Source organism: Dendrobium catenatum, unplaced genomic scaffold, assembly GCF_001605985.2.
Source record: "Dendrobium catenatum unplaced genomic scaffold, ASM160598v2 fragScaff_scaffold_1446, whole genome shotgun sequence".
Classification (NCBI taxonomy): domain Eukaryota; kingdom Viridiplantae; phylum Streptophyta; class Magnoliopsida; order Asparagales; family Orchidaceae; genus Dendrobium; species Dendrobium catenatum.
In genome coordinates this window covers 860404-870496 of record NW_021319908.1, presented here as the reverse complement: position 1 = coordinate 870496, position 10093 = coordinate 860404, and the positions used below count along the sequence as shown (strand labels likewise).

Genomic DNA, 10093 nt, shown 5'->3' with positions numbered 1-10093 from the left:
GGATTGGCCGGAGGAGCTGAAACAGCCATGAGAAAAGAGCCCCAAAGGGCACTCCGCACTCGAAAAACGCTCAGATCACAGCCAACAAAAGAAAACCGAAACGAAACGAAGGAAAAGAAGAGCCGATCAGCAGCGGAAGACGATCGCTCGAGGAAACCCTAAATCGCCAGAGCGACGATAAAAGGTGAAGAGAGAGAGTTTTGATTTGACGAACATGTGAACTTCTTTAATTTTCTCTTATTCCTATACAAAGGATTGTAATCGCAACTAATATGTATATTTGAATCTCTTTCATCAATAAAGTGGATGTAGGTCTCTTGGCAAGTCAAATATAATGTGATTATTGTTGTATATATTAGTTGATTTTATCTCTTCTTCAGTAAAAGTTGTGTGATTTAATTGTTTTTTATCTATGAAATTTTATCATATCAGAAGTTCGAATAACATTGAGGGTCAAAAGCAAAGGATAATAAAAAGAAGAATGATAGAGTTTTATGAGAAACTAGAATTACGTCTAAAAGAGTAAAAAGAAAAAAAATACAATTATGACATTTTTGACATAATTCCCAACAAGATAAACCTCGCTATCCTTAAATTTACACTAAAATTAGTGTCATATATATGATATAAAAGAGTTATATTAATCTCATCTTAAATTTTGGGGAAGAGGCATTACCTGGTTATAAGTTGGTGTGGCTGTAACCTGACGGACTTTTTGATGGGTTATATTTTCAGATGGTATCTCCTCTATGTTACTGAGTTATTATCCTGTCAGTTTTCCTATCCTTCTAATATTTCTGTTTTGAGATTTCTTTGCAGGGGGTTCTTTTCTTTAATTGTCTGGTACATCAACGACTGCAAGGTACTCATTTTTTTGGTTTTTTATTTGCTTTTCTACTTTCATTATCAATTTTGCAGGAAGACTGTGATGAACGAGATACATCTGATCTTTCAATTTTGGGTGTTGTATCTTCATAGCCCGTGTTCTTATTTATGTTATTTTTATAATCTTAGAATAAGAAACCACCGGATCTCAGGTTTTTCTTCTTTTTTCATTATATCTCTTGAGAGCATTAGCGAGCTTGAGGATCCTTTTAAGGATTTTTGTAACTGTTTTACTGATATCAACGCGTAGGCCCCTCCCTTGGTTTTAACTAAAAAAAAAAAATCTCATCTTAAATTTAAAAACATTGAAACTCTTATTAATATCCTAATTTTTTTCAAAATAAATTATTTATAAGGTCCTATAAGATTAAGGCTTTGTAGCATTTTAGAATTACTACAAATAAGTAAATATTTTGTAGCATGTCCCACACCTAAACTTTTTTTTTTTTTTTTTAGAGAGAAAAAAGTCAACAGTTTGAATTCATACAGCAATTATTTAAATCAATGAAAATTCTACACTGATTAAAAACCTCGCAATATAATCCTAAAAATACAAATAAAAAACAATGATTAAAATTACTGTTATTGAGAAGAATTTGCATCACCTTAAAAAACGGTTGACAGAGAAGCATTTTAATAGTGAATGAGCACTGTGCAGTCAATAGTGCCCTTTCCCCAAGCTTGCAAGAAAGCCGAAGCACTTCCAAGCTAAAATACGGCTTATAGTACTTTGTTAAATACAGATGCACATCTGGTACAGTAGACCTTCACACGTCCAAAGGGCAAAGTAGTCAATCCAAGCTCAACTACTACCATTAATTATTTCTATTCAGTAATGCCAGAGCACACCACAATTATGATGATTAACAGTAGAGGCAACTAATTAGCTAAAGGGATCAGTATATAATGTGTTATGTCCTCCAGCCTGTTCCCTTTCCCTTTCCAACTTTTTCTTCTCTCTCCCTCTCTCTTTCTCTCTCTGTGTCTCTCCCTGTCTCTCTCTTTCCCCTAGCCCTGACCAAACTGATCGATCCAGCTTCAAAACATTCAGAAAACCTCTTCTAGCTTACAGATCACTGGTCCAACTTGGCTTCCAATTTGAATCTGGTTGGAAGGTAAGAGAAAGTGAAAGAGAGATTCAAGGGAAGGAAAGGAAACAAAGATCTCATCTTAGAGTGGAGAAGAGGAGGAAGAAGAAGAAGATGACACCAAATTTGGCCTCTCAATTTGGTGACACGACCTACACCAAAGTGTTTGTGGGAGGGCTGGCTTGGGAGACTCATAAGGAAACCATGAAGAAATATTTTGAGCAGTTCGGGGATATCTTGGAGGCTGTAGTCATCACTGACAAGAATACCGGCAGATCTAAAGGCTATGGATTTGTGTGTTCTCTCTCTCTCTCTCTCTTTCATTATTCTTTTTTTACAAAACATATATTTTGTTGATTTCATGTGATATAAACTTAGAACAGAATTAATCAAGATCTACTTCTCGTGTTTTTCTTTTATCATTTTGACATGTTAGGTTACCTTTCGTGAGGCTGAGGCAGCCATGAGAGCTTGTGTTGATCCTTCTCCGGTGATAGATGGAAGGAGGGCTAATTGTAATCTTGCTTCTTTAGGGGTGCAAAGAACAAGACCCCCTACACCTCAACATGGTAAAGTGTTCATCTTTTTTATCATTTTATACGTGTTTTTAATAAGATCTTTGAGATTAATGCATGTCGTATACTTAATTTGGGCTCCATTTTATGCATTTGTCAGTTCTTTTGGATACTGTGTATATATTCTATTAATTTATGGATAAACTAATTATAGAAAACTGTGTGGGTTAGGATACTTTTATTGGGTGTAACACATTTTTTTCATTCACTGTTTAAAAGGAAACTGGATATATTTGCTGGTGAAGACATTATCATTATCTCTACAAGGAAAAAGCCATTGATCCCATGGAAGGAAAACTAATAAAGAACTTCCAAGATCTTATGTACAGATATGCTTTGATTAATTTGTTAAGAATATTTACTAGCTTGATCTTAAGCATCTATTATTGTGTAAACCCTACAAAGGACTCCTTTTGTTGCTTGAAGTTACTGTTAACTTTAACTAAACGACCCCTAATTATATTTTGTTCTTATAAAAATTCAGAATTAGCATTTATAATCTAATTATGCTTAGCATAATAAATGAATTTATTGAGAAAATAAATTATTTAAAACTGAAAACATGAACAATGGAACAGTCTTCTTGAAAGAATAACCTTCTTTTGGGAAAAGTGGATGAAATTATTAAGCGTGGTAGTTATCCTAGGAAAGAGAGCTCCTTTCCTTCTGTAGTAATTTTATTAACTGGGTCATCAACTTTATATGAGTTTCTTAGTGATTTAAGTACATGCAGATTCTAGCAAACAATTAATATGTTATCTACTAATTTTTCTGTTATTAGCTGGCCCCATGCCAGTTAAGATTACAACTAAGCGAATGTAAAAAAGTTTATGTGGCTTGCATTTAAAGGTCATTAATGGCTGTACTAATTATATTTTATGGTTAATTAATCTGATTTGCAGGTGGAAGCAGGAGCTTTAGGGTGATGAAATCATATCAAGGAGGTGTTCAAGCTGGTGGCATGGCTACAGCTTTCCCTTCTCCTGTCACCTTCCCTCATTATGCCATCCATCAGGGTATTCCATATAATGTATACGGGTAAGCTTTACACTCTGGAAGTCGCTTGCACTGTTGATGCTTTGCACGTGCATGCATGCACATTTGCTATGCATGCCCCCCATCTTTCTCTCTCATACAACATACATGATATAAATATATATACAAGAGATAGAGAGAGAGAGAGAGAGATAATCATGTATGTTGTCTCAGAGAGAGTTAGAGAGAGAGAGATAATATAGTTATGTGCATTGAATTGTGATACATCTACTTCATATCGATCTCCCTCACATACATAGCTATTTTGATGGTAGTGATGCATGCATGCATGCATCATGATCCTTGTGATGCATGTGAGATGTGTAATGGATGAGTACCATGCACTGGTTGGCCTCCTATCTTTCCCTTTTCCTTTATCTTACAAAAGCTGCCATGTGTTTGCCCGAGCACAGGCATGAGGCATCCAACTGCTTCAATGCTTAGCTTTATCATCCTCTCTCTCTCTCTCTCTCTCTCTCTCTCTCTCTCTCTCTCTCTCTCTCTCTCTCTTCTCTTCTCTTTCTCTGTGATAAACTCTTCATTAACATGTTTCTTTAACTTTTTTTGGTCAGCTATTCCCCTTACTCTCCGGACTACCCTTGCCCTACGGTTAGTTCTTCTTCATTCTCTTATATTAATTGCATGCTTATACGTACATATATGGCATTAATTCATTGAAAGCAGCCACTATTCTTCTCGTTAATATTCTTCTTGTACAAGTTATTTGGAAAGTACTAGGAAGATTAAATAAATAAAACAAAATAAAAGGGAAAAACATTCAGTAAAATCATGTATTTATAATATATCTAATATTTAGATTTATTTATATTTTATAATATTTTAGTGATATAAAATAATTGAGACTTATATTTTATATAGAAATATCTTATATTTTTAAGATTATTTGTCTTAGGCTTAATTTGGAACAGCTTTCTAAAATAATTTTTAGAACAAAATTTTTTTATTATAAAAAGCTGTAAAAAAAAAAACTATCTAAAATAAAATTTTACTATCCTAACTCAACAATATTGCATGAGCTCATGACATATATTTTTCCCTTTTAAAAAAAAAAAAGAAGAATGGGCACTTTTACTCCCTTTTATTTCATTCTTTGCCAATCAAATATTTAAAAAGTTTTTTTTTTTAATTTGGTATATTTTTAGCTTGTATAACCATTTAAAAAAAGATTTAAAGAAAATCATGCATGTCATGTTTAATTAATGCCAATTAAATTAATGCAATTACTTGCATAGTATTTGATTTGTGAAAATATTTTAAAAAAAATCAAGATTTAATCCAATTCAAATCAAACTGATTGATATTTGGCTTGATTTCATGATCCAATTTATGCTGCTGAAATATGAAGAACACATAGAATGATTCACTACGAGGTATGTTCCTCATGTGGGTAATCGAAGCTGATTCATCCGAATTAAAACTTAGGCTTCGTTTGAGACGGCTTTTTTTATAGTTTTTTTAAAATAGAGTTTTAAAATTTTTGTCCTAAAATTCTATTTTAAGAAGTAATAAAAAAGCCATCCCAAACGAAGCCATAAATTTTTATTAAAAATCTATTTTACAAATTTCATTTGAAAATTTAATCAAATACCTAAATATATCCTTAGTAATTTTACTATAAACATTCAAACTTTATGTGATTTAAAGTTATAGTTGTACATTATCTTATATCTTACTTACAAAAGGGTTAAAACAAAATCAATAAAATTATGCAGTGTATGCTAATTTAATTTAATTGACATTTAATTTCAATGTTGTTAATAAGATTAAATTACAAAAAAAGTTTTATTTTCTTATCTTTGATGGCATTATAAACGACGATTGAAATAATGGTGTAAATGAGTCGAGTCAAGTCAAGTCGAGCATCTGCCTAATCGAGTTGAGCTCGTTTTATCCTTACTAAGCTCAAACTCAAGATCGAGCTCGACTCGAGTTTATTTACTGAGCTCAAAGTCGACTTGTTAAAAAAAAATTTGGCTAGTGCTCATTTGAAAAGCTTTAGTTTAACTCAATTGTTGAGCTCATTTTTATTTTATTTTTTTTTTTATTTTTAAGATATAATTTAAAATGTTAAACTATGTTATATAATAATACTAATTTAAAATTAATTTTTAAATTTATATTAAATTAATTGAACGGCTCGACGAGCTTACAAGCCAACCCATGTTGAGCTTAAGCTCGTATAATATATGAGCTTAAGTATAGGTTGAAGCTCAAATTTGTGGCTCAATAAACTCGACTCTGAGTCTACTTTGAACCTGCTTTGCTCACTTACACCCCTAGGTTGAATCTTCTCTAAACTACACGCATAAATGTAGAATAATATCAGACTGAATAGAATAAGAAAGTAGTTTGATTGTCAAATAATTTGAGTTGGTTCTTATTCTAATACAAATTTTAACAACCAAATCTATAAGTTTCACCTTATTATAAATGAGTTAAACATCATTAAAAATAATTAAAAAAAAATCAACTCTGATCAATAATTTAATTGAAAAATTACTGCCCTTTAACGTCCCCTACCAAATATATATTCTATATGTAGTGCACTACGTAGCAAATGCTGATGAGATGCTTCAGTTATACTGAGCTTTTCAACGAAAAAGAAATTCAGAAAGCTGAAAAAGATCAAAAAAGCAAATCATAAAGCTGTGCTTAGTAAAAGCTATCAGACTTAAGTTATTAATTAATTGAATGGAAACATTTTATATTAATTATATGGAATCAATTAATAGGTTAGTTTGTTTAAGTGCATGTGATCAACTATGTTGTAAATGACAGTTGATTGATGCCTATGGCCGTTGCTTTTGGCTTTTCTTTATTTTCATGATGTGCACAGTTTTGAAAAAAAAAAGTCTTGAAAGATCAGGAGATTAAGGCTTCGTTAGGGAAGGCTTTCTTACTGCTTCTTAAATTAGCTTTTTAGTATAAAAATTTAAAAATTTGTACTAGAAAGCTGGCTTAAGAAGCAGTAAGAAAGTCATCCGAAACAAAACTTAAATAGCTCTCGTTGATCTTTTGGTTGAGAGTTCTAGCTGTCAATCAAGAGGTTTTGAATTCGAAGCTTACGTATGTGATATATGTGTGAATTTGTCTTAACTGACATGAAAATTTGATTGGGGAGCAATCAAATTTTATATTAAATATTCTAATATAAATTATATTAAGATAAATTTAAAAATGATTTGATTTATTTTATGAATAAGTGTAATATAAACTTTTATATAAATTATTAGTTTAAAATAAATTTAATAATTTTAAATTTATCATGATATAATTTATATCAAGATATTCTGAAACTATCAACTAGCTTTCAGTCAAACTCATAATTTTCTTCAATCAATAGCAATGATAAAAAACTATGGCTCATGATCTTCTTATAAAGAAAAAGTTTTATCATTTGTACTATATACATAGTGATCATAGGAATTCTAAAATCTTAATAAAATTCATTATAATATTATTGTTGTATTAGTTGTAGTTGTGATACTTAGGGTCTGTGTGGGGCAACTTTCTCCCTTCTTTATTTTTCAGATAATAATCACAATTTTGTTTGGCTCTTAATTTCCACTCCTTTCTCTTTATTTTTTTTTTATATTATGATGAAAAGTTATTTTTTACAACTAAAATAGTTAAGTTGGTTTTCTCACAGCAATTTCACAATCAACTTTACAAAATACTGCAGTCATCTCAAAAAAAATGGAATATATAAGATATTTTACAAAAGAATAATATTTCATGGCCCTAATTAAACAAATTAACAAATGGCATTCTTTATAATATCATAAAAAATGCTTATTAAATATCTAATCAGTGCTCAATCTGGGGGCCAAAAGGCATATATTTCTGATATCTCAATTAGTACTCCCTAAATTTGAATACATCCCATGTGCTAAGCTAACTTTATGACTATATAGGCAAATCATCAATGCAAGCTCATTGATTGATTCTTAAAGCTTTTGTTGAAAAACTATCATGCAGGCATACTATAATGTCTATGGGGGTGGGGCTGGTCATCAATATCCATTATATGGTGGGAATAGTACTGCTACTGGTAATGGAATGGTAACTGGAACAAATGCTTTCTATCCATATTTTCAGTTTGGTCATGGACATACAGGCTATGGCTTACAGTATCCACAGCTGTTCCAGTACTCTGAGATGAACTCAACAGCTGGAATTACAGGATTTGCAGCTCAGCACTATGGAGTTTCGCCTGTTTCTCTGGCCCCAAGCACCCCAGCACAAGTTGCAGGTTAGCTAGCTAGCTTACTTAGTTTTCTGCTGCTAATATTAATATTTTAAGGCATAAATAAGGGAGGAAACGATAGTTGTTAATAATGGCTCGTCTATTTAGGCTTTTTACTTGCTTTTGTGTGCAGTAGATGTCAATAATGTCTAATATATAGTATGTTAGGTGGCAATATTGCTTCCCTCTTCCAAAGCAAAAAGAGAGAAAAAAAAATCTAATGTGGAAAATTAAAATTTTTGTAAGTTTTTATGAAAATTATATATATTTTTTCTTTTAAAATACCGCATTTTAGAAAAATAAGTGCTACACTAATGTCTATCCATATTTAGGTACATACTTAGGCTTCATTTGGGACGGCTTTCTTGTTGTTTTTTAGAGCAGTTTTCTAATACAAAGATTTCTAGTTCAAAAAATCTTTGTACTAAAAATTAAGTTATTTTAGAAAGCAACAAAAAAACCATCCCAAACGATGCTTTAATATAATTTTTAGGCTGTTGATCACTGTATATAGAAGAATGTAATTTAAATTTTAATGGGATACTAATATCTTTAACAGTATGTTTTACTTTGACACAGGCTTGACAATGTCTCTCATGACTGCACCCTCTCTTCCAACTCCAGCAGCAAACCACCACTACAGGTTTATCCCTTCTCAATTCCCCACCACAGCCATTCGTGAGCAACCTTTGGCCTAACCATGGTTAAAATTTCTTCATTTGTGCCCCCTTAGCTCCATCATCTCTTCCTTTGTTATTTCTTTGTCCATTCATTCACATATGAAAATTAAACCATGCAATCGCACGTACAAAGATAAGGAAGATCAAAACCTAAAGCCATGGGATGGTTTGAAGCTTTAGCTAAAGCTCTGGGATGGGCTTAAAGCTAACCTTCTTCTATGCACACTCCAAGGGTTGGGGTGTTTCATCAACAAAGAGAAACTAGAGAGACATTCTCGTCTAACTTCATAGATATAAATGCATGCCTAAGTTGGACAACTTGGGCTTCGTTTGGGACAGCTTTTTTATTTTTTCTTGAGACAACTTTCTAGTACAAAAATTATTGTTTTTTTATGCTAGAAAGCTGCTTCAAAAAATAGTAAGAAAACCGATCCAAACGAAACTTTAGACTTTATGTCAAAAAGTACAGCAGTTATATACATAGAGTAAGCAAGTATTTTTCTATGCTTGCAATGTTATTAATTAGGTCGACCACATGTGGTTACTTGGCAGGTTTTGTTGTATAGGGCAAAGGCTTAGCCCTTCCACATTTTCTCCTAACTTCAGCTAGTTCTCTAGTGGACTTAGCTGACCCACATCATTATTTCTTCTCATGCATGCATGTGCCTCTTTAGTACTGGGCAAGCTAACATGTCAACCTTATCTATGATAAGGTAAGAATACCTTTCTTTTTTTCACTCTTTATTGTGTAATTAGATGCATATGGCTGATTATCAGGCTCTATGGTGAGCTTGTTTTTTTCAGCTAGAGGAGGGCTAATGTTTTGGTATTGGCCTTCCTTTGTCTTCTAACTGAGCTAGGACTCTAGAGGTGGCTTTGGAGTTCTAGTTGCACTTGGGAGAATTTTTTTCTTCCATCAATCATGTAAACATTGGACCCTAGGGAGATGTTTTTGGTCTCTTTGGTCCAAGTTTTAATAGGCATCCAAAGTAGATCTACCATGGTTAGGTTCATGATCTCTCTCTCTCTCTCTCTCTCTCTCTCTCTCTCTCTCTCTCTTTCAAGAGTTCTCTATCTCAAGAACTTGGCATGTAACATTAAGAAGACTTATGATGATGCTTTTAATTAAGTAGACTACTTATGATGATGCTTTTAATTAAGTAGACTGTTTAATGGATTGTAATAACTAAGAATGCTATTATCTTAGGCAGTTTGTTTGGCACTGAATTATATTAGTACTTATATGTTTGTAGTTGATGTGATGTGGCTTCAAAACTTTATGATGTGTAATTTTTGTGTTATGGGTAAATTAATTAATTGCTTCTGGTAGTCATGTGCTTAAGCATTTTAATATGTTTGTAAATTTTGAGTTGGCCATGATAGCAATCAATTGCTAGATTATAATTATTTTGCAATTTTTTTTGAAAGATTTATATATTTAATTGATATGTTTTATATTTTTATACATCCAACATCTAAATATTTATGTTTAGGTATATATATATATATTATTTTCGTGTGTAAATAATATCAAAATATAAAAATATTTTTCAAGCGGAAATT

The 10093-nt window shown here is 31.9% G+C and overlaps 1 protein-coding gene across 2 annotated transcripts; it reads left to right on the top strand.

Moving 5' to 3' along the window:
• Positions 1–1773: 1773 nt before the first annotated feature.
• On the top strand, positions 1774–9859 carry LOC110092464 (RNA-binding protein 38). Of its 2 annotated transcripts, none has more exons than XM_020817022.2 (6): positions 1774–2267; positions 2410–2542; positions 3451–3586; positions 4156–4192; positions 7583–7856; positions 8410–8545. In XM_020817022.2, the coding sequence occupies exons 1-6, from the start codon at positions 2088–2090 to the stop codon at positions 8433–8435; spliced, it is 786 nt and encodes a 261-aa protein (XP_020672681.1). In that variant the 5' UTR covers positions 1774–2087; the 3' UTR covers positions 8436–8545. The 2 variants fall into 2 exon arrangements, with proteins under 2 accessions (XP_020672681.1, XP_020672680.1); XM_020817021.2 differs by having other exon boundaries at positions 1779–2267; positions 8430–9859.
• Positions 9860–10093: the final 234 nt, after the last annotated feature.